Raw genomic sequence first — 24932 nt, 5'->3', positions numbered from 1 at the left:
CACATTAACAAGAGCTGCACCTGGGGCTGTATGGCTCCGGTGCGTGATCGGATGTAGATGAAGCCAGGAACACGACACAAATGATGCAAAACCAAGACAAATTCAGGGGGAAGCCACGGTCAAATAAAAGAGCATGTTGTGTATAACCGTTTGTAAAGGCCTAAATGCACATGATATGTGCAGGGGTATAACATTTAATTTGTTGCGCTCACTTTGTGGTTTGAAGACTTTTAAAGCCTGAATTCTTTTTGAGCCGATGTAACGTTGTTATGAATTCTCTTCAATGTGTTTGCATTCAATGTGGCCTGATTTGAAGTCTTAAGCTTGAAAAACAAAAAAAAGCATCATAGCTACCTGTGATGCTGATGAATATGAGAGAGAGAGAGAGAGAGAGAGGGAGAGGGAAAGGGAGAGGGAGAGAGAGAGAGAGAACCCCTCCCTTCCATACAGAGCGTTGCGTAATGCTGCCCTCTTGTGGTCAGACTGAAACATTGCAGCCCATGAATAAAATATTTTCATTAAAATGAATAATATAGTAAGTACATACAGAGCAAAACAAACAAAAACATTTATGTGGAGTGAAGTCTCTCTCTACTGCTGTAAATATTGAAACAATCTCTGACAAACTATTTAAGTTTTCTCAAAACAGCATTACTAAATAAAGAGGAATCAACTATGGTACTCTGGAATAAACAAAGTTGAACGGAGTGCTAACTCGTTGTGCTCACTTTCATCCACAGAAGACTATACTGTACCTCATAATAATTTGGGCCGATACTGACTCAAATAGCTGGATCGGATATCGTTGACAATGGGGCTGACCAATTAAATTCGATGTCCAAATACTATATACATTATATACTGGAATCCTAATTCCTGTTTCAGTTTTGACTAATTTGTTGCTGTATTAAAAAGGTTTACACTTGTAATTCCTGTTCATTTTGAAAATGTTTTACTTTATTTTAAGTTGCTGGTGTATAATTTATTATTTTAATAATAAATAACAATTCAGTAAATGTATATCTATGTATCTTCTTTTTTTTTTTTTAAAGTGAGTAAAGCAATGTTTAAGTCAAGCCTGATGTAGTTACACATAAAAGAACGATCCCAGTCACTTCCACACAGTGAGGCATACAGCTTATTAATTAAACACTGGTATCGGATTGGGACTCGGTATTGACCCACACCCAGGTAACCGAAGTCCAGGTATCAGTATCTGTATTGAAAAAGTTGGATCGGTGCATCTCTGATACTGTTTTGCCTGTCCATTAGTGCTGATAGATACAGGATGGCTGAAAGCCCGCAACGAAATGTTACAGTTTTGTATCAACAACCACTTTTCTACTCATCTTGAAACAGAAAATAATATGTGTCACCACATCTCATTTGTATTGATCAGGCACAGCCATTACTTTAGGTAAGCTGCTTTCAGCTATTACGAAAGAACAGCTGGCTTGCTGCATGAAGCTGGTATGTGCTTGTCTGTGCTTAGCTTGAGAACAATAAGTAGTTAAATGTATAAAGGCCAAGCCGCCAGTCTCCTCAGAGGAGACAGACCACTGACCCCCTGCTCCCTTTTTCACCTCTTTTCTTTCTCATTCTTCTTTTCTTCTCTTGCTCCAGAGCATTCACACTAAGTAAACAACAAATAAGAAAGATGTTGTAAATTGTAACCCTTAAAAGTCTCCCTCTGCCCTTCTTTAAGGTTGCGTTTCTGTCCCTCTCCTAGGTGAAACCCAACATTCCCATTCCCAAAAATGCCAGCGCTAGACGCAGTTCACGGGACCTATGAGCTGAATTGTAAACATAATTCACAATGTATGGATCTGCCAGGTCACTGGTTGCCATGGTTTCAGCCGAGCACCTCAACGACCTTTACAACAGAAGGTCAGTCAGAGGAAAAACATATGTTTTTGCACATGAAATTTCAATTATCTTTAATCCTAAATCAATTGAAAATTACATAGAGAATATAGACAGAAAGGCCTCAACCTTCTTCCAAAAACTGCTACTCTTACATCTAGCCTACTTAAATTTCATGATTATTTATTTTTCTTTTTTCTTTTTAATTGCCCCAAATTCACTTTTCTTGCTGTAAATTATAATAGATCTGATTTGAGACAGCTGTTAGTGGAAGGTCTGACATCAAAAGAAACATATACTACATGTTTCAAATGTTTTGTAGCAGCAAACAATAAATTAAATTAAAAATGTATATTACTTTTGTAACTCAGATTTCTTTTTAAATTCTTCTAGAAGCCAAATCTTGCATAGGTAAAAATGCCACGCTCTGCTCCAAGAAAGGAACAATAAGTACAGAGAGTGAGGGCTAATTCATTTTTAATAGTATTTCTGTAACAATCACAAAGCGCAGGTACGTCACACCGCACTTCAACAGTTACAGCATGTAAACTAAGTAAAAGGGACCTGTATTTAGAATGGTGTTGGGTAAATAATGAAAAATGTGGTGTGGTCATTGTGCTTTAAGTGTGACGCTGAAGTCTCTTAACTTGCGTCACTTTCTATACAAATTGGACCGTCTCATGTGGTTGACAAACACTGAAGATTTACAACCGTTGCCTCAAACAAACCAGTTACCAGCAGTGGAACTTGTGAGAATGTGACAAAGCCAATGACTTAAACCATCTGACAGACTGTGTGTTTGTATGCCAAAATTTTGAAATTGGCTATGAAAGCTGTGCACGTATTTCAAATACGCATTATGTTTAGTTGTAACAAGAAATTAGCAACACATCTTGAATATGAAAATTATAGGATTATTTGTATGACTCAATTAACAGGCCAAGTCAAACTCAGTGATCGTGGTTGATCTTCATATAAACATTAGACTAATGCCCAAAAGTTCAAAAGTCAAGCTGAGATCTGATTCTCCTTCCAGGATGAAATATTTGTGTTTCATCTTTCCAGTCAGACCTCCCTGGGTTTGTTCTGTTTTCGGTGCTCTGTGTGCACAGCTAAAAATAATACCTGCAAAAATGTGGCCATAGATTTGAATATTTTTGTTTGTTTTCATAAGAGATCTCCCCCAAGTGGCAGCCATGTGCTCAGCTCTTCAACCAAAAAGAAGTTCAAACAAACATCGCTGTCCGTCCATGGCTGCAAACTGTGAACACTCAACAGGGTGTCCCGTCAGAGGAGCTAAGAGGAACGGAGTTTTGTTAGGCTGTGACCACTGATACCAGCAACCAATATGTGAAGAATACATCCCTTTATTTGACTTTGGTAAATGTTTCCACAGACAATACAGCACAATGTCCACGGCAACAATGCACAGAGCTGGCCACCTTTCACTTCAGGACACCATTTATTCTTTTTTTTTCATTCTCATAAGTAAGTAATTCATGAACAATTATTGGAAATGTTCAAAAATGTACTGTCCAATTGCTTTGAGATATTTCTGGACTTGCACCTATGTAAATCCAAATCTACACAAATAAACACGTGTCGAAAGTTTAGAGATATCCTGCTAACTAACAACAATGAAACAAGACATACCATACTCAGAGGAGCAAAATCATATCCCATCTTAATAGATGTTGAAATGAAATTACACTGTAAAATACCGCACCACAATACAGCACCACATCTAGTGTTTCTATCAGACAAAGTTTTGTGATTCCCTAATAATTCCCACTCACTTCTTGCTCTTCTATACACAAGGTTTCCATCACATCTGTCTGTCATGCTCTGACAGCACGTAAAGCCTTTGACATCCTCATGAAATGCATCCTGAGAGTTTTCCATAAGTGGAAGCTCCATATTGCATCCATCCACACAGCCACCCACCCACCAGAGGACACATCTGCCTCCGTCCACGGACCAGTGTCTCAGCTCATGTATAGTGGCGTGCAGCAAATAAACCCAGAGCGAGAGATTTGCGGTGGCCTCCCAAGCTGCTAAACCCACCGCCTGACTGCCACTTGGCGAGCAAATTGAAAATACAGGGAGCACTCAGGTTCATCCGTGAATGTGTGAAGGTATGTAATGTAAACTGATGATGTGCAAGGGAGAAAATGAGGTAAAGAGATGATGGGTTAGAGGGAGAAATAGAAAGCCAAGCTTTTTTTCAGAACTTTTCAACTCTCTCTGAACCCAACCAAAGCCTGATATGAACTCCCAGTCAAATACAACTGTCTCCAAAAATAGCCCTGCAGCAACATCTGCGATGCTTTAACTCACTGGTTGTATATCCCATTAAGCTGACATTTCCATTTGATATCTAACAACACGGACGGATCAACAATGATTAAAATTCCTTTCAATAGATATATGTGCTGTAGGCCAGTAATGGTGCGTTGCAGAGTTAAAGAGTGGAAGCCAATGTTTAATGATTTGAAAAAAAAAAATATTTTTTTTAGCCATGTGGAATTATTCAAGCTATTTGTCTGGGTTTCCTTTGGACGAGCACTGATCAAATACTTTAATGCTTAAACTCTTTGATTCACTTCACACGTGATTCATTTTGCAGTGAACACAGTGCAGAAGATGAAGGAGCACTTTAAGCACTCTAAATCAAATAGTCACTCTGTCTGTGGTGTGCACAAAAACACAGAGACCATTTACTCAAACTGAACTCTATATGTTTTATCATCTTTATGAAACGGATGGAAAATATGATGTCAGGCAGATAATAAGCAGTTTTTCTTCCGTGTTGTGTATGTAATGGTCAGAAACAGTTATTTCAAACTATAATATGTGCCTGTAATTACATCATTCTCCAACAGAGAACCCATTCAGTCATTTTTCCAAATTTGCACCATACATCATAACTGTTTGGGTGCAAATATGTCTCGTCCCAGATGGTTGTCAGGTGCTGAATACTGCTGGTTTATAGACAGTTATGCCACTGTTAAGTCATCAAACCAAAGAGTTAGAGTACAACATTTAAACACCATCTTTTGAGGAAGAAGATTGGGTAAGAATAGCAAAAGTATTTATATTAAAACAATGATAACTAAATAACTTACTGAATTACAAAAACATCTCTTATACTGAATATTACCAAAAATCTGTCCTAAGAAAAGCTTCTCAGTCAAGATTTTATTCCAACCCAAAATATACCAACAAAAGCTTTTTCTAGCTCTATCTAGGGATGGGCGATATATCGAATATAGTCGATGTTTCGCGGCAAACATCGACTACAAATTGCATTGTAATGTTTTTAAGCCACCCCGCCGGCATGAGACTCGCTGTGGCATTTCCTTCTCTCCCTCCGGCTCCCTCTCAGACACCCACACAAATATATAAAGCCTGTATTGCCAGATAACTATTTGGTTAAAGTGAATACTGTTGGATACTGTTTTGTTAAATTTAACTCGTGATTTCCCCCTTTTTGCATGCAAGATTAAAATTGTTCCAACAGAAACCAGTAATGAATATAAACAAGAAGGTTTTAATGCAGACATATACTGACGGGACTACAAGAATCATCATATTGGTGTGATTGTATGCATCAAAGGGTTAAGTCGAGCATTTATGAAGTGCTTAGAGGATATTTGAAAACACTGCGATATATGTCGTGTATCATGATATTGCCTAAAAATATCACAATATTATTTTTAGGCCATATCGCCCAGCCCTAGCTCTATCAGACTGATGATGTGTTACTAGTCCATTTCCCTTTTACACCTGCTAAAACATAAGTACGTTGGTTACTTGTCATGCAAATTTTAATTACGTTGTTGTTCTAATTCGTAATAAAATAGAAGTCATCCAAGTTGTATTCAGTGATTAACTGCAGCCTTGAGATCTCACACAGACAGTGTTGCTTGGCTGCTGAGAGTAACTGGCCCTGTTTAATCATAAATTGATAACTTAATAATCAGTAATATGATTTTGTATCTCTTTTGTCTGAATAGTGTTGCTTCATCTGTTACTGAACTAATACTGTGGCTGGCTGCAATCATGGATTTATGAATATACGCCTCCAGGCACTGTCAACAGAAAATTACTCCAACGGGAATTTTGTCTTTCATCCAAATTAACGAATATTAATACTACTGCGTTGGATTAATAAAAAAAAGGTCCCAAAATGAATCTGGTGTCCCAAACTATAAAATCAAGAAAGCAGAATACTGACCATAAACTAAAAATGCAACAAACAGCTTTAACATCTGCTCATAATGAATGTCAGCAGAATATAATAAAACATGCACCATGTGATGTTTTTCATATTTTCTCTCATCAAGTTCCTCGCTGTGAACAGAAGACGTCATAAGGAAAAGGGACAAAAGATCCTCCACCTACAGCGCCACACAGACTGTCGACCACATGTTACTCTTTGATTTGTTGCAAAAAACATTAATGATGTTGGACTGTCAGCGTAAACTCTGAGTGAGTCATCGTGAGCTCTCAGCGGTGGCGTCGACTGTGTGGCCTGACCGCTTGGCAAAAGGCTTGATGCCCTACAGCAGAGTCCCAACGACAGCTAGCAGGCTGACACGCCGGCTGTTAGCAGTAGAAGGCTTTTACTGTGCGATCTGTCTTTGTTTGGAAAAGACTGTGTCAAACCTCAATTTAAAGTGGTACTGAAATGTTTCCTACCACTGGAGGATGACGGGTTTTTAGGCGGTAAAACAAAAGTGTGATAATAACAGAAGGATTGAAATCTCAACAGCCACTGGTCCTACCACAGACCCCCTCTGGACAAAGGACACACACAGACAAGCAGGGAAACAAATAGAGCAAAGGCTAGCAGCCAACAGTGTCTTCCATCTTTCTCCATTTGAGGCCAGCAGCCTGATTTCCTCCCATTCCTCCATCTCTGTCTGTTCTCATCCATATGTTCCTCTCTAGAGTGGAAATATTTCACAGATACCATGAATGTGCGTATGCAGACTTCTCACCTCATTCCTGGGAGATATCACATTTTGCCATACTGTGCCAAGAGGTCACACAGTAAATAAGTCAATAGGGTTATGTTTTCGATTCCAGGATGTATATTTGCGCTTTAGGCTGTTCGCAAATGTTCACGATTTAATCATTACTAACTTTCACTATTCTGTGACAAGCAAACAATGGGAAAACATGAGAAGAACAACTTTAGGTCAGACTTACCAGTGAGTGACCAGGCCTTACTGAGCGAAGGAGCCTAGGATGCCAAAGAGTGAGGTAAGTGAAGAGGGCTGAAGAGACACAGAAGAAAAGCATTGTTTTGAGGGATTACAATCAAATGAATCACACATATTTTAGAATGAAAAACATATGAGAGAGCAAAAATTGATTTGTCTCACTCTTCAGAGGCAAAACAGAGGCAGAGTTTGCTTTAAAAAGACCAAAGCAGAAGCGAAAAAAAAGCAGTAATCCATGCAGAGTCGGCAAACACAACCATCCTGTGAAATTTGGCGTTCGTCAACTTCCTCTGGCAAACTATTTGAACAGCACTGAATCAAGATATTGGCAGAGCTATCCACTGCTCGCTGGAATCACAAGTCATTTAGAAAGCAGAGCTTAACCTCAATTTCAAGCTCTTTTTTTTTTACTAACTTGGTTTAGGAGATGGACAGGAAAGTCCAGACCGAGACGTCTTTGTTTGACATCTTTTATTGATGAAGTATGCAAGTTGGGAGGAACCTGCATATCAATGTTATCCGAAACAGCTGGCTAGATGTGGTCGTTTCTAGGTCACATATTTTAGACATTTGACTTTGCTGAGAACAAGATGTTGCTATGGCAACAGACAACAAATACTGCAATAAATAAAATGGTAGTAGTGGGTGTAACCAAATGGTGCGTGTCAAATATAAAGAATAGAAAATGTTGAAAACTGAACTGCTACAACATATTAGTTTATAACTAGCTACTCTCTGAAAGGAATTCCTGTGTAAGCCTAATAATACTTACAGTATATAGCTCCCTATGTGCATATACACCTTTCAACAGTGTCAGTCCAAATCCAAATTATAGTGCTCTGGATTTCTCACACTAAGTACTATAATCTTTTCTTAAAACCCCTGCATTTCCTTGCTTAACCCACACAGGTGTCTTCATGTATTCTGGCTAATTACTAGACGTCTTCTTAGGACTGTGTGAGCATGTCCACCTACCTTCAACCTGAGCAGCTGGTCTAATCAACCGGAATAAGTGAAAACACCTGTGGGGGTGTGCGTGGACCTCAACAAGGTTTGTACCAATTAATCCCTTTAAAAATTTACCCAAAAAGAATGCAGCAAAATAACAGTGTCCACACGCCTTAAATACCTTGAAACATAAATATCTGTATCAGTAGGAGCTTATCCACACAAACTCCAGGTTATCTAATGGCCATTTCATCTGCAATGTCAATCTCTCAGATGAAAATAAAAAATGAGGCAGCCATCAAACACAGATTAATGGCACAAAGCCCTGTGGGCCATCATCACACAGTGGAAAACAACCTCACCCTCAATACTGGTAGCCTATGTAAAACTCATGCCAACAAATAAAACAGAAATATCAGATGTCCAGAGCAACAAAAAAAAAACATGTCATAAATAATTGCATTGTATTGTATATACTATTCACTCACTAGCACCTGTGTGTCAATACAGGATTAATTAGATCAGGGGTCAGCAACCTGTGGCTCTTTAGCCCCTCTCCAGTGGCTCACTGTGGATTTTTAAAAATGGAAATGAATAACCACTGTTTACATTTTCATTTTTATTTATCATTGTTGTAGGTCTATGGTACGACGGTATAACAGAGTATTAGGGCCACAATGAGGAAAGAAAATAAATCTGAGATTTTGAGAATGAAGGCATAATATTCCGAGAAAACATTCGGAAGTTTATGAGAAAAAAAGTCGTAATATTATGAGAATAAAGTCATAATATTATAAAGTAGTAATTTTACGTGTTATTTTCTTTTTTTCTCGTAAACTTCTGACTTTTTTGTTGTATATTTATGACTTTATTCTCGTAATATTATAATTTCTTTCTTCTAAAGTTATGACTTTATTCTCATATTACGATTTTTTTTCTCGTAAAGTTATGATTTTATTCTCGTAATATTACGACTTTTTTTCTTGTAAAGTTATGACATTATTCTCGTAATATGACTTTTTTTTGTAAATTTATGACTTTATTCACGTAATATTACGAAATTTTTTCTCGTAATATTATGGCTTTATTCTGGAAATCTCAGATGTTTTTTCCCTCAATGTGGCCCTAATGCTCCGTAGTACATTTGCTCTTTGGCCCTCACTGCATTAGACTTATATACTATATACTTAGACTATAAACTGTGTTTCCTTCATCACAATGATCAAATGTTTTGCGGCTCTACACAGATTTTCTTTGCCTAAAATGGCTCTTTTGATAGTAAAGGTTGCTGACCCCTGAACTACATCAATAAAATGAGCTTAGCTGCACACTGCAACTTGCTCTACATGCACACCCCAACAACAACAACAACAACAACAACATGCTGTATTTTCCATCCAAATCCCATCAGTCTGCCACAATATTCACACCTGGATAAAGTATATATGGCACCTGCAAGTTGTACTCTCAAAGACCACTGACATTTGTTTACAAAAAATAAGCAAAACATTTAGCCCAGAGTCAAAGAAACAGTTGCACTGCTCATTAAACCAGCAATAAACATTAGCATAGTAGTAGCAAAGCAAGCAGTCTTACCTGGGAACAGGTGTGTGTTCTATGTCCTTACAGAAGCATTAGGTAAGCAGCTAAACCGTTATGTCAGCTTCAGAGCCACCGCCTCGCTCGGTGTCTTCTTTTTCCAGGTTGTCCGCACTACCATGAAGTCTTATTGTTGTTTTTTCAATATCTTTTTCTTTGACATTAGCTAAATGTGTCTGTTCTGTCGCCCATTTCCACCAACATGGATGTAGTTGGTACTTCCGATCATTTGGTTAGCCTGCCATCTTAAATCTACACAACCGGAAGTAGCGATGCCCTGTCAAAATAAAAGCATTAATATGTGGAACTCATAATTAAAGCCAATGTATGTATTTTTTATTTTTTTTATTTATTTATTTTCAGTTGTTATTACACTGAAAAAATGTCACATCAAACGTAAAAACAAAGATAACACAAACACATTTCAACCAGCTCCTTGTGATGGCCTTTTTACATGCAAGTATCAGGATTTTAAAGAGATAGATGTCCTTCTTTTGAATTATGTCGCTGGGTCAATGTATGTATTTTGATGTGTTTTTAGCCTTTTAGCCTTAGATTCTGATAGTATAAAAAAAAATTACAATACTGATGAAAATTACCACTTTAGTGGTTTGTGTTGTTGTGTATGTTTCAACACTACCACTGGAGGGCACCAAAGTGAAACTAAACATATGCTCTCTAAAATAATGTAATAACACACACTATTGAGTTTTAATCTGCCATTTTTAACTTTAACTTTCTGTATGATTGCTTTTGTTACATTTCATGGAGTTTTGCTTACAATAGCTTACTAAATAAAGGAAGCATTCCTTAATGGCTTCTGTATAGGCTTATGTATGGTAACAAAATATCATAGGTTGACGTCCAGCTAACATGAAACATGGATACACTCACGCACATAAGACATAAATGTACATTCACGCTCATCACATTGCTTCATTGTACTATCACACTCACTCAAATACACCCCTACATACAACATATAACATAGTTAAACATTTTACAAAGGTAAAAATGCTGTACGTACCATATTTAGACCATATTATCTAAGAAACATGCATCATTCAGTGACAATTTACATTTTTGCACACATTGATAATGCCACTATCGTCCCCTCTCCGTAATCCTCCAGATGTGTAAAGCTAATTGGTATGCATTGCTCCCTGGTTGTGACCCAGGTCGTATCTGAACTGTCATGACCAGGGATTAACCCGTGTTGACTGGCTATAGGTTTGAATTGACAAAAGAAGGGTTGAACATGGGTCAGATAACCCTGGTCCGACCCTGATCATTGGTGTGAAAGAGGTATTAGTTTCAGCCCCCACTTCTGTTCAGAGATCCAGTCAACTTCACCCCCAAATCCATTCACCTACCTCTGCTCGGAGGAAACCATAACAAATCTCTGACCAGATGTCAGTCCTCCCACTGATCCAAGCTACTGATGAACCAACGTTTCCACCGTGTAGCTATTTTAGGAAGCAGTAACAATCCTATAGGGAATAAGAGGGTTTTCCACTGTGACTTCCCAGGTGGGGTTCGGCGAGAGAGGTCAAAGGGCCACCACCCACAGTCAGTGGGACCAAAGTAAGGGAACCCCGTTGCCATATTTAATAACATGAACATGTGTTCGTTAATAATTAATAATGATTCACAATAAGTTCTGAATTATATACCATCTATATATTAAAAAGCAAGTATTTTTGCACAATGTTATATTAACCTCTCTGTATGTTTGTGGTATCCTCTTTGACAGGATCTCACAATAAAATGTGACTCTCATCTCCCTCCAACACTCTGGGCAATCTCTCCGACATTCCTTCCTGTTTGTCGTCATGGTGCCAGCAGGACAGCTCCGCTGTATATAAGGTCCTCCTCTCCCTCTCCCTCGGAGCCACAACGACAAAGAGATTACAACCTTCTGCTACACCAAAACCAGAGAGGAGGGAAGATTCGAAACCAAAGGACTCAAATCACCTCCAATAAAGACGACTAAACACTTTTTAGATTGCAGATATTTTTGATTCTGCTCCAATTAAGAGGAAGATGACCAATCTGTCAGAGATAGCTCTTTTTGTCTTCTTTACAGCACAGGTAGGCATTATACTACAGTAAATGAGTGTTTTCATTTGGATACTGTTGTATATTGTAACACCAGATACTCTGATAATGACAATAATTTATTTTATAAACAAAAATCTTTTCACTGTGGAAGCTCTTGGATTATTTTCTCAGACAATAATGTCAAGATTATCAAGACAAAGAAATAGTGAAATTACATAGCATTACATGATATCTTAATTTACTCAAATTGATGAATTCGAAAACATGTTTTTAGCCACTTTTTTACTAACAGTACAAATGAGTTTCACTGAGCAAGTAACGTAATGTTATTAAAGTTTACTGAAGTCAATGTTTGCTATTCTGCAAATGCCACCTTTTTCACAAGTTACATCAAATTAAACTACCCTACAAAATGTTTACCAGCTTTTGTATCCTGTAAAAATCAGGATGAGGAATTTTTACTTTCTCTAAAAACGTATTTTTGTATGTAATATTTGTTCCCAGTTGTCAAGAAAGAACTAGTCATTTTGGTTGGATTAGAGAGACTTTAAGCAACATGTAAAACACCAGTTCATTTTCTCTCCCACCCAGGTGTTTACACTAGTCTGGTCCCAGGCGTGTCCTCGGAGATGCCAGTGCCCTAAGGAGCCCCCGAGGTGTCTCCCCGGGGTGCCTTTGATCCTGGATGACTGCGTCTGCTGCCTGGTGTGTGCCCGACAGAAAGGGCAGGTCTGCTCTGAAATGAACCCCTGTGACACACGGAAAGGGCTGCAGTGTGAATACTCCGCCGACATCCACAAGAGGACTGGTATCTGTGCCGGTGAGTGGGCAATGACATTCTTTAATATGTACAGTAGGATGTCCAGTATATGGTAGATGTTCTGTTTGTACCAATGTGAATCCTGGTTTCAGTTATACTTTTGTGAATCAAAATAAAACCTTCCCTATTTTGTCTCTTCCCTCCAGCTCACGGAGGAAATGTGTGTGTTTTGGACGGTTCTGTCTATCAGAACGGCCAGACCTTCTTCCCCAGCTGTAAGTACCAGTGTATGTGCCGTGACGGGCAGATTGCCTGTGTGCCACGCTGCAACCTGGACGTCATGCTGCCCGGGCCGGACTGCCCCACGCCACGCAGGGTCCAGGTGCCCGGAGAGTGCTGCGAGAAGTGGGTGTGTGAGCCCCAAGCTGAGACCAGAGCACTGGGCGGCTTCGCCATGGCGGGTGAGTTGACTGGAAATGGGGTGAGATGGGACCATATATACAGATAGACACATACACTCTTTGACGTTAGTGTCACTGCAGTGTGAGACACAAAGTTTAAAGGTTATGTACATTTCTCTGACCTGATCAGGGTAAGGGGGCAGAAACCAATGAAGGAAGGAAGGAAAGAGGAAAAGAGAGTGAGGGCTGAGAAAGGGGGAGGAAAAACAGAGTAAAGTCTGAAATGTGAAACAGCAATGTGATCCATCACACCACTGCAGTCAGTCGAATCCAATCAAGCATCATGTTGCCTACAGGTTTTCTACATTCTTGGATTTGTTGTTGGTCCCTAAACACCTTAGTCTTCTTTTTGGATATTTTGTACCAGATGACATGGTGATTTCTTCCTCTAATCCATCTACTGTCCACCTGTGTGTTCCCTCAGCCTATCGTCAAGAGGAAACAGTGAGCTTTGACGGATGGGACCCCAGCCTGAACTGCATTGAGCAGACCACAGAGTGGGGCGCCTGCTCTCAAACCTGCGGCATGGGGGTGTCCACCAGGGTCACCAACAAGAACCGCCGGTGTGAGATGGTGAAGCAGAGCCGACTGTGTATGATCAGACCCTGTGACGAGCAGCAGGACCAGACGCAGCTGACACAGCTTGCACAGAAGGTACATTTTGGGACAACTTGCATGCTATATTCTTTGTGTATGAGTTTCTACATTTTGCTTTATCTTTATTAGATGCCAGTGGCATGAGAATACATACGCTATTTTGTTTAGAACCAACTAGATTTCCTCATAAATATCACATAGAATGACATTCAATGGCTCTTTTTCTCCGTGCAGAGAGGCAGTAAGTGTCAGAGGATGGTGAGGAGCGACACAGCCATCCACCTCTCCTATAACAACTGCACAAGCGTCCAGGCCTACAAGCCTCGCTACTGTGGCTCCTGCACAGACGGCCGCTGCTGCACCCCCCACAGAACCAAGACCGCCCTGGTGGAGTTCCAGTGTGCCAACGGTAAAACCAGCAGGAGACCGGTCATGGCGATCCTGACCTGTGCCTGCCACAGCCACTGTCCCAGAGACAACGCCGTGTGGCAGCCATCAGAGCTGGGATACAGCGGTTATAGGTCATAAAGTGAGGGACAATAGCTTTTTATTCACTTTGAAAACACGAGTTGCATTAACTCAAAATTTTAGATTAAAACAAGACTACAACATATCCACAGTGAAAATAAGATTATATCTGCTTATTATGGTCAGAATCATACTTGTAATCATAAAATCCTGTGGACAAATAAGTGTCATCTTCACAGTCGTGAATCAAAGCACTTAAACCTTGTGATGTACTGATTCTCTCCACCTCTGCAGATCAGGTGGTGCATACTACCAACAATTCACAACAGACAGTGGTTGGACAGTTGACTGTAGGTGCTCTTACATTGTGAAACTTAAAACAGCCTCTATGGAAGAGGTCAAATAGTATGAAGGTGTACAGTTACAGGGTAGTGTCGTACAGGGGTGGTGTTTAGAAGAGAACCCACGAGTTGGGGAAACTCTAGCTAGATGGTTAAGTTTAGGCATTGACCTCGAATACAGCGAGTCTCACAAGAGTTTTTGCAAGTTTTTGCAGAACTCAGATCAGATTTTGCAATTTGCGGGTTCCCTTCTGGACACTACCTCTTCCAACCTGCTGGTTTGATTGACAGTCGGGTTGGCCAATCAGGAAACAATTCTAGTTTTTTAGACAAACAGCATGTGTTTTGTTGTTGCTTTGATACCTTAATCTAGAAAAAACTATAATAAGAATACTGTAATCCCATTACTTTCACACTTATAAACTAGAAAGAGCAGCAAGAAGGCAGGAAGAAATAAAAGATTAGAGAGTGAGCTGTTACCTTTTAGTGCCATGGAAGTTTTTCAACTATGGTACACATTTTTTAAATAACAGGACTGTGTGCTTTGACCTGGTCCAAACTAAGGGCTCAACCTATGAAAGAGAGGTCACTCTAGTGACTAGGTGTCATTTCTAACATCTGCCTGAAATCTTACCCCTGTTGTAAAATGTATAATGTCTATGTTCCCATCAATAAATGCATTTTTTTTTAGGTTTAGAAGGGGGGTTTTTTATGTTAAAAGTAGTGCACATAAACAACAGGTATTTTTTATAATGACAAAAGTTCTGTAAATACTTGCTGTATAGCTTGTTTGACTGAGTGTGTATCAAATACACAGCTTTAATCTGTAACAATGTAAACATGAATTGTATATATTGATATGTGGTATTGTTTTGCTTACTACTTGAATTATACGTCACACTGCTTGTTGCTGTATCTGTCTGAATAATACTGCAAAACTCAACATTTGAAAATAAATGTGTATTTTTTGTATCAAAGTTTTAATCTCTTTATTATATTCATCAGCATCAAAATAATTATTTTCTCGGGTGCAATTATTTAGGCTGATAAAGGAGATGATTTGTGTGTAAATGAGAGGTAGCCTTAAAGGCTGACTTGGTTGGATGAAGTGAATCAAGAAGGAATTACCTCTAAGATTTTAAACTGAGGATAACAGAGGAAAGAAGGAAAAAATACGTTATGAATGGATAGGACCCAAAACCAGAATAAATGAGGAAGTAGTTTTCAGGACTAAACGTTAAATAAACTTTGTGTAAAACACGTGATTTCTCTTACATCTGGCTTCTCATGCTGTTTGATGTGTGGCAGATAATTGCCCTACATCACACCGTTATGTTATAAAAGGTATCATGGATGTGTTATGTAGGTTTTAGGTCAGTTAATTGTATGTCAAGTGTTACCTAATAATATATGGCTGATCTACCTTGATCAATACTTCAGACTTAACACCTATTTTAAGTAAAGTAATATAAAAGATCACCAAATATATTTAACCACATAAGAATCAAATACGGATTTCCCTTCTGACATATATACCATAATCTCTATAGAAATGAACACACATTTTGAAAGTTTTCACACATCTGCATTTGGGGTAAACCTCTTTAAACAGTCCAGGATGTTCACGTTATCACATGGGACCCAGAAGTTACCAAACCTCCCCCGAGCTCCACTGACAGTGGGTGGTGGTGACCCTTTGACCTCTCTGCTGAACCCCACCTGGAGGGTCACAGTGGAAAACCCTGTTATCCCCTGTGGGATTGCTCCTGCTTCCTAAAATAGCTCCTCATTGGAAACTTTAGCTCATCAGTAGCTTGAATGAGTGGGGGACTGACACTGTGGTCGACACACCTGGTTGCAGCTGTGTTATGGTGTCTGCTGAGCAGCAGAGGTATGTGGTAATGTACATGTTGGCTATGTTTGTGGATCTAGGATTTTGAGCTCATCCTCTTTATATACAGTATGTTAAGAGAGCAAGCTAAACAATGAAAACATAAGAAGACGGACCAAAAATAGACCTTTTTCATGGTGGACATTTTGACACGTCATGTGGTGCCTTCAAATGAAACTTGTGAGCTCGTGTTTACGACACGGGAAGTCATGTACACGATATGTGTGGCGTTCAAGTGGTTAAGTCGTGAGAACACCGCTGCTCAGCAACTGCAATATTAACGTTACTGTCGGCGTCTAGACGCCACAGAGGCTAACGATTTAGCAAGCCTGCAAGTGGGTAACATAATGCAGGAAATGCAAAAGCATAATGACAGAGGAAAAAGATGAGGGCTAACGAGGTCGTGAATACCACAAGAGGGGGGCGTTCATATGGACTGTTCTTGTGGTAAACACTGTAAACACGATCCCATTTGAAGGCACCAATAGTAGGAAAAGCACAGGTGTATTTAGAAACACTAATGATAGCTGCATTCCACTTCAGGGATGTCCTGGTATTGTGCATGTTGGCTCTGAGCCATCACTAATGTTATCAGTTTCGCCATGCTGTTCCTCCTATGACAAGTTAAAATGTCTGCTGTGAAAAAAAGGTCCATTTGTTCTAATATTTTGCAGCTGTGAGTATAGCTCCTCCACTTCTCTTGTGCATTGCATTGTGGGAGAATAGTGTCCAACACCAGCACACTAAAAAATGTACATATCTCCTTTTGTCACCTTTCTAGTGTGAAAACACGCCATACTCAAAACCTGCTCAGACTTAGTGTGTAGTATGGATTTTGGACACAGCTTAAGTATATTTAAATGTAACTTGTGATTGGGATGAGATTACTATAGGCTTTTTATTCTCTATGTTTATGTATTTCACTCTGGATATGAGCATCTCATTAAATTGTCACAATGCAAATGGGCCTAGGATGTGATCCTCATATTAAAGTGAAACACAGCTTGGCTTGTATTGTTTCTTTGTGCATTGTTCAGATACCAAACTGATTTTGAGAGGAACAGTATCAATCAAAACTGGCCTTGTGACTGTACTAACATTGTGTGGGCGTGCCTGTTGTGAGCAATTTGATACTCATCTGGTTAGCTGACAGACTGGCTCAGTGAGCGGCTGAAAAGTAGATTATCTAACTGCTGACTGACTGCTGGATGATTGGTTGAATGCTGGACTGGCTGCTATTGTCAGACTTACTGACTCAACAGGCCACCTGGCTGGAAACAGTGAAACTATCAGACCAGCTGAGCAACCACCAAACTTTTTGACTGAAGTGTTTTCAGGTCATGTTGTCTTTGACGTCTCCTTGTCTGAGTTATGGGACATATGAGACAGAATACAGTGTAGATCAGACCTGGCAGACACATTTCATAACTCTTAGTTCATCTATTGAATGTGAAAGAATGTTAAACCTGGTTTTCAGGCATGAGTGGGATTGTGAAATGACAGAGACAACACATGGAAGTGCACCAATGAGAGGTGGACCGACTACTAAAGTCTTCATTCAGCGCCTCTCAAACAGTTTGGTTGTCGAAGAATGACAGACTTCACAGCCTGGCTGTGTCTGCCGATTGCTTTTTTTTTTTACTCTGCTCTTTCCAACAAAATCTGGCTCTGCTACTTAGACATTTTGATTTTAGTCTCAGACTTAATAAACTAATTTACAATGACTGTTCCTAAGAAAAGACAAAAAAGATTTAAAATGTGGTGACTCAAATAAAATATTTCTTTTGCACATTTCGAAACTGCCATGTTTTATCTTATTGAATAGAGAGTGTGGTGGACTGTATGAATGGTAGGTGGATTGCTCCCTCTTGTGGTGGATTTGGATAAAGCCTCGGTCAACATCTTCACTACACTGATCATGGATGTGATACTGAAACACTATACATACACTAAATGTTTAGAGTGGTTGATTGATTTCAGAAATGACACTACCATCATGTTTCATAGAGATGTAAACTTTATGTAAATTAATTTTGTATATCAAATACTGACAATTCCACACCAAACAACAAAACAAGCATAGAAAGTCACAATTACAACTTCTAATACATTCATTGTGATTTACAGACTTACTGTATATTATTTTATCACACATTATTAAGTCACAGGTGAGTTTGTGACTGGAAGGAGATGCTGGTTTTAACCCTTCATACCTCTGCAAGTACATGCATCACTGTAGCAAGAACATGTTTTTATTTCATTTCAAGATTTTAAAAGTATTTTGTTAAAAGAACGGATGTAAGATTTAGTGTTTTCTAGTGGTGTGGTTGTAGATTGCAAACAACTGAGTACCCCTCCGCTCACTCCTCCCTTTTCAAGACTCCTGCAAGGTGCGCTGCCGGTGCAAAACTGTGGTAACGCTGTTTGCCTCTCTCAGAGGTCATCCATACCATAATAACACTACTTTAGGAGCAACAGAAGTCAGACGGCGGCTGGCGTTACAACGCAATTGCACTCACAAGTTTGTGAGAGAACTACGGTGGCATTCAGGTAACGTAAAAACATGGCGGAGCAACATGGCAGACTCCGTGAAGAGGACCTGCTCCCTATGTACATATGAAAAACTAATTTTAAGCCAATGAAAACATGATTCTTAGATTCAGGTGATCATACACTAATGAAAACATGAATATTATGTTCCATTTCTGCTAATAGATCCCCCTTCAAACTTTTCCCTTAAAACAATACAAAAAGCTAATGCAAAGAGAAAGATAGCCATGCAACGAAAGAGTATTGTATCTGGAAGTTGTGACCACGCTTTTATCTTATGAACTGTCATTCGCAGTCTCTGAGCCCAGCTGTCATCCTCTGTAGGCCCGGGTCTGTAGAATATATAAATAATCTCGTTGAATTTGAAGTCGTTGAAAGTGAAGGCATGGATCATAGTGTCTGTGTCAAAGAAGGACACCGATCTATTGTCGTAGTCTACCAACACAAGGACTCTCTCAGGCTCCCTTATCGGCAAGTAGTGGATATGGATATCTGGAGAGTTGCAGTATGTGTCAGATCCCAACCTTATGAGCCAGTTTTCATTCGTGGGTATGAATACCCTCATCCCACGCATCGACTCTCTGTCTACCCCTAAACCCAAGCTCCCTTCAGCCTGAACCTCATGGTAGTATCTCCCTTCAGATAAGTCCCCAGGAACATAGTTATATCTGTTGATTTGGTGTGGAATCCACCAAAGGCGAGGAGCTTGTACTTCATTCGACACCTCACTGTTTGCCATCACTTCATCTTTGCCTTTCCTCTTGGTCTGCGCTGCCATTTTTGTCTTCTGAGCCCTCTTTCCTCGCCTATGTTTAATTTCCTGTACTTCCGTCCTTTTCTTCCCCTTCTGAGCCCTCTTGTCTACACACGCCTCCTCTAAAGGGATTGTATCATGAGCGCTATGCTCCGTACACAAGGCACAAACACACGTCTGGTCATTCCTGCAGAAGAGCTCCAACATCCTGTTGTGTTTCTTGCATATTTGGTTTTCCAGGTTATGCACAGGATTGGTCAGTTTGTGCCTCTTTAAGGCTGCAACTCTCAGATGAGGCTCTAGGTGTGTCTCACAGTAAGATGTCAAACACACCAAACAGGTTTTAGAGGCTTTGAACTTGTTGTTAAGGCAGATGTCGCACTGCACCTGTCCTGGTTCGACTGGGGGATTCTTGTCGGCTAACGCCTGATGCTCTTTGTAATTCTCCACGACCTCCCTGAATCCAGTGTTGACACGAAGTTTGAGCCCTTTGTCGAACTTCTCGTTGCACAGTGGACACTGACACTGCTCTCTTCCCTCCCTGTGCCTGGTGATACAGGCCTTGCAGTAGTTGTGTCCACATGGAATAGAAACAGGCTCGGTGAAGACATCCAGACAGATGGAACACAGGAACTGATCTTCAGACAGGAAACTGGAGGCTGTGGCCATGTCTAGAGAGGAGGAAAGGTTTTAAAGCTAAAAGAAACATAAATTTTTTGACTCCTGTGTGAGCCATTTTATGAACAAAACGTGCAAACTTCATAATAGGTAGCTATGAATTTCCTACAGTACCAGAATATTATCAAGTATATGTAAATTAACAGCAGAGTTGAACCTCACCGTCTTGGATGCTCTGCCGTCTGTCTGTCTGTCTCTGTATGCAAATGGAAAACTCAACTGTGTTTACCACAGTTTCATTTCTCTGTAAATGATGCAATGTGCTCCTCCTCCCCGACTCAGAGTCCACTCATCTGCTCTACATGACATTAACCCTTTACGACATTAAATGAGCATAATTTCTGCTAATACTGTTAATGAGAACCCCTTATTACTACTTCCTGGTGTCACTTCAGTCAGTTTTGTGTGTCACAGAGTGTACATTACTTACAGAGCCACTCAACCAAAACAACACAGACTCAAACCACAACGAGAACTGAAACACTGAAAGGAAATCCGTCTCTAAATCAAGCAGTGGTGGAAGAGGTACTCAGGTACTTACTGTAAGTAAAAGTAGAAATACCAGAGTCTAATTATAAGTATTATCAGCAAAATGTATATAAAGTATCAAATGTAAAAGTACTCATTATGCAGAATGGGTCCTTTTACAGTGTTATATTATTACATTATTCTGTTTTTATTACTAACAATTACATGTGAGAGCATTTTAATGATGTAGACAATTGTAGATACTTTGTGTACTACTGGGTAGATTTGAAATATAGTACTGCATCATATCAGATAAGAACATCATGTGGGTTTTTTTTATATAGAAAGTAACTATAACAAATAATAAATGTAGAGGAGTAGAGGTAACAGAAAACGGAAATGTCTTTGACGCCTCCTTGTCTGAGTTATGGGACATATGAGACAGAATACAGTGTAGATCAGACCTGGCAGACACATTTCATAACTCTTAGTTCATCTACTGAATATGAAAGAATGTTAAAACTGGTTTTCAGGCATGAGTGGGATTGTGAAATGACAGAGACAACACATGAAAGTGCACCAATGAGAGGTGGACCGACTACTAAAGTCTTCATTCAGCGCCACTCAAACAGTTTGGTTGTCGAAGAATGACAGACTTCACAGCCTGGCTGTGTTTGGCAAATTGCTTCTTTTTTTTTACTCTGCTCTTTCCAACAAAGTCTGGCTCTGCTACTTAGACATTTTGATTTTAGTCTCAGACTTAAGTAACTAATTTACAATGACTGTTCCTAAGAAAAGACAAAAAAGACTTAAAATGTGGTGACTCAAATAAAATATTTCTTTTGCACATTTCGAAACTGCCATGTTTTATCTTATTGAATAGAGAGTGTGGTGGACTGTATGAATGGTAGGTGGATTGCTCCCTCTTGTGGTGGATTTGGATAAAGCCTCGGTCAACATCTTCACTACACTGATCATGGATGTGATACTGAAACACCACACATACACTAAATGTTTAGAGTGGTTAATTGATTTCAGAAATGACACTACCATCATGTTTCATAGAGATGTAAACTTTATGTAAATTAATTTTGTATATCAAATACTGACAATTCAACACCAAACAACAAAACAAGCATAGAAAGTCACAATTACAACTTCTAATACATTCATTGTGATTTACAGACTTACTGTATATTATTTTATCACACATTATTAAGTCACAGGTGAGTTTGTGACTGGAAGGAGATGCTGGTTTTAACCCTTCATACCTCTGCAAGTACATGCATCACTGTAGCAAGAACATGTTTTTATTTCATTTCATGATTTTAAAAGTATTTTGTTAAAGGAACAGATGTAGGATTTAGTGTTTTCTAGTGGTGTGGTTGTAGATTGCAACCAACTGAGTACCCCGCCGCTCACTCCTCCCTTTCCAAGACTCCTGTAAGGTGAGCCGCCGGTGCAAAACTGTGATAACACTGTTTGCCTCTCTAAGAGGTCATCCATACCATAATAACACTACTTTAGGAGCAACAGAAGTCAGACGGCGGCTGGCGGTACCACGCTATTGCACTCACAAGTATGTCAGAGAACTACGGTGGCCTTCAGGTAACGTAAAAACATGGCGGAGAAACATGGCGTACTCCGTGAAGAGGACCCGCTCTCTATGTAGATATGAAAAACTCATTTTAAGCCAATGAAAACATGATTCTTAGATTCAGGTGATCATACACTAATGAAAACATGAATATTATGTTCAATTTATGCTAATAGATCCCCCTTCAAACTGTTCATTTAAACAAATACAAATAACTAATACAAAGAGAAAGATAGTGGCCATGCAACGAAAGAAGAGTATTGTATCTGGAAGTTGTGACCACGCTTTTAACCTCTGAACCGTCATTCGCAGTCTCTGAGCCAAGCTGTCATCCTCTGTAGGTCTGTAGAACAGATAAATCATGTCGTTGAATTTGCAGTCGGTGAAAGTGCAAGCAAGCATCAAAGTGTCTGCGTCAAAGAAGGCCACCGATCCATCGTTGTAGTTTACAATCACAAGGACTCTCTTAGGCTCACTTATCGAGAAGTAGTGGACAGGGACATGTGGAGAGTTGATAAGGTTGTCAGATCCCAACCTTATGAGCCAGTTTTCATTCGTGGGTATGAATGTCCTCATCCCACGCATCGACTCTCTGTCTACCCTTAAACCCAAGCTCCCTTCAGCCTGAACCTCATGGTAGAAACTCCCTTTAGATAAGTCCCCAGGAACATAGTTATATCTGTTGAATTGGTGTGGAATCCACCAAACGAGAGGCGCTTTGCCTTTCCTCCTGGTCTGCGCTGCCATTTTTGTCTTCTGAGCCCTCTTTCCTCGCTTATGTTTCATTTCCTTTACTTCCGCTCTTTTCTTCCCCTTCTGAGCCCTCTTGTCTACCCACGCCCCCTCTAAAGGAATCGTATCATGAGCGCTATGCTCCGTACACAGGGCACAAGCACACGTCTGGTCATTCCTGCAGAAGAGCTCCAACATCCTGTTGTGTTTCTTGCATATTTGGTCTTCCAGGTTATGCACAGGATTGGTCAGTTTGTGCCTCTTTAAGGCTGCAACTCTCAGATGAGGCTCTAGGTGTGTCTCACAATAAGATGTCAAGCACACCAAACAGGTTTCAGAGGCTTTGAACTTGTTGTTAAGGCAGCAGTCGCACTGCACCTGTCCTGGTTCGACTGGGGGATTCTTGTCGGCTAACGCCTGATGCTCTTTGTAATTCTCCACGACCTCCCTGAATCCGGTGTTGACACGAAGTTTGAGCCCTTTGTCGAACTTCTCGTTGCACAGTGGACACTGACACTGCTCTCTTCCCTCCCAGTGCCTGGTGATACAGGCCTTGCAGTAGTTGTGTCCACATGGAATAGAAACAGGCTCGGTGAAGACATCCAGACAGATGGAACACAGGAACTGATCTTCAGACAGGAAACTGGAGGCTGTGGCCATGTCTAGAGAGGAGGAGAGGTTTTAAAGCTAAAAGAAACATCAATTTTTTTGACTCCTGTGTGAGCCATTTTATGAACAAAACGTGCAAACTTCATAATAGGCAGCTGTGAATTTCCTACAGAATCAGAATATTATCAAGTATATGTAAATTAACGGCAGAGTTGAACCTCACCTTCTCGGTGCTCTGCCGTCTGTCTGTCTTTGTATGCAAATGGAAAAACTCAACTGTGTTTACCACAGTTTCATTTCTCTGTAAATGATGCAATGTGCTCCTCCTCCCCGACACAGAGTCCAATCATCTGCTCTACATGACATTAACCCCTTACGACATTAAATGAGCATAATTTCTGCTAATACAGCTAATGAGAACCCCTTTTTACTACTTCCTGGTGTCACTTCAGTCAGTTTTGTGTGTCACAGAGTGTACAGTAATTACAGAGCCACTCAACCAAAACAACACCGACTCAAACCACAACGAGAACTGAAACACTGAAAGGAAATCCGTCTCTAAATCAAGCAGTGGTGGAAGAGGTACTCAGGTACTTACTGTAAGTAAAAGTAGAAATACCAGAGTCTAATTATAAGTATTATCAGCAAAATGTATATGAAGTATCAAATGTAAAAGTACTCATTTTGCAGAATGGCTCCTTTTACAGTGTTATATTATTACATTATTCTGTTTTTATCACTAACAGTTACATGTGAGAGCATTTTAATGATGTAGACAATTGTAGATACTTTGTGTACTACTGGGTAGATTTGAAATATAGTACTGCATCATATCAGATAAGAACATCATGTGTTTTTTTTATGTAAAAAGTAACTATAACAAATAATAAATGTAGTGTAGTAGAAGTAACAGAAAATGGAAATAGTCAAGTAAAGTACAAGTATGTCAAAATTGTAATTAAGTACAGTACAGGTACTTGAGTAAAAGTACTTTGTTACATTCCACCACTGGAATCGAGTGTGTGTGAAATTATTTGCAAAGTCTCCGCTCTTAAAGGGTTAACATGAAGGCGTGATACTGAAATGAAACTAAATACTTTACCAATACTGTCTCTCTTCAGTGAAACTGCTGTTCAGTTTCTGTTTTGACTTTTAAGATAGAGTGGAAGGGAGCATTAATCAGCCTCCAAGTTTAACTCCAAATTTCACTGGTTGAATCAATAATTTAACGTAATCTGATTAAAATATGGATTATGAAGCTGAAGATTGTATTTCAACCACTTCTTATTTTAGTGCTGCCAGCATGTCCATGATGTTAGATGGTGGT

General features: G+C 39.6%; 2 protein-coding genes and 1 long non-coding RNA gene across 8 annotated transcripts in view; 1 reads left to right on the top strand and 2 right to left on the bottom strand.

Annotated features, from left to right (window-relative positions):
* Nucleotides 1–9902, bottom strand: part of LOC119497027 — a 48471-nt gene extending 38569 nt beyond the window's left edge. For all 5 annotated transcript variants that reach the window (XR_005208858.1, XR_005208857.1, XR_005208856.1 and 2 more), the window contains exons 1-2: nt 9636–9902; nt 7074–7145 (exon numbers count right to left, since the gene is read on the bottom strand). This is a non-coding gene — a long non-coding RNA (uncharacterized LOC119497027). The remainder of the gene's footprint in view (nt 1–7073; nt 7146–9635) is intronic.
* A 1547-nt stretch (nt 9903–11449) lies between these two features.
* LOC119496584 (CCN family member 3-like) lies at nt 11450–14129 on the top strand. The gene is made up of 5 exons (XM_037783985.1): nt 11450–11729; nt 12291–12519; nt 12666–12920; nt 13345–13574; nt 13752–14129. The coding sequence occupies exons 1-5, from the start codon at nt 11682–11684 to the stop codon at nt 14043–14045; spliced, it is 1056 nt and encodes a 351-aa protein (XP_037639913.1). The 5' UTR covers nt 11450–11681; the 3' UTR covers nt 14046–14129.
* Nucleotides 14130–18894: 4765 nt separating this feature from the next.
* On the bottom strand, nt 18895–24057 carry LOC119497658 (probable E3 ubiquitin-protein ligase TRIM8). Of its 2 annotated transcripts, XM_037785914.1 has the most exons (3): nt 23829–24057; nt 22800–23658; nt 18895–19291 (listed from the first exon to the last, which is right to left on the bottom strand). In XM_037785914.1, exons 2-3 carry the CDS (start codon nt 23654–23656, stop codon nt 18910–18912), a joined length of 1239 nt encoding a protein of 412 aa, XP_037641842.1. In that variant the 5' UTR covers nt 23657–23658; nt 23829–24057; the 3' UTR covers nt 18895–18909. The 2 variants fall into 2 exon arrangements, with proteins under 2 accessions (XP_037641842.1, XP_037641841.1); XM_037785913.1 differs by lacking the exons at nt 22800–23658; nt 23829–24057 and adding an exon at nt 20362–20422 and having other exon boundaries at nt 18895–20192.
* Nucleotides 24058–24932: the final 875 nt, after the last annotated feature.

The sequence above is a fragment of the Sebastes umbrosus genome, chromosome 11 (genome assembly GCF_015220745.1).
Source record: "Sebastes umbrosus isolate fSebUmb1 chromosome 11, fSebUmb1.pri, whole genome shotgun sequence".
Taxonomy (NCBI): Eukaryota; Metazoa; Chordata; class Actinopteri; order Perciformes; family Sebastidae; genus Sebastes; species Sebastes umbrosus.
The sequence above is the reverse complement of the archived record's forward strand: the minus strand, read 5'-3'. Positions and strand labels throughout refer to the sequence as shown.

What these genes read in the sequence shown, in the direction of transcription:
- LOC119496584 (XM_037783985.1), top strand. Translation starts at nt 11,682, where the DNA reads ATGACCAATCTGTCAGAGATAGCTCTTTTTGTCTTCTTTACAGCACAG. An exon ending in GAGGACTGGTATCTGTGCCG is followed by an intron (nt 12,520 to 12,665) that starts GTGAGTGGGCAA and finishes TCTTCCCTCCAG; the next exon opens with CTCACGGAGGAAATGTGTGT. An exon ending in TGACACAGCTTGCACAGAAG is followed by an intron (nt 13,575 to 13,751) that starts GTACATTTTGGG and finishes TTCTCCGTGCAG; the next exon opens with AGAGGCAGTAAGTGTCAGAG.
- LOC119497658 (XM_037785913.1), bottom strand. Translation starts at nt 20,190, where the DNA reads ATGGCCACAGCCTCCAGTTTCCTGTCTGAAGATCAGTTCCTGTGTTCC.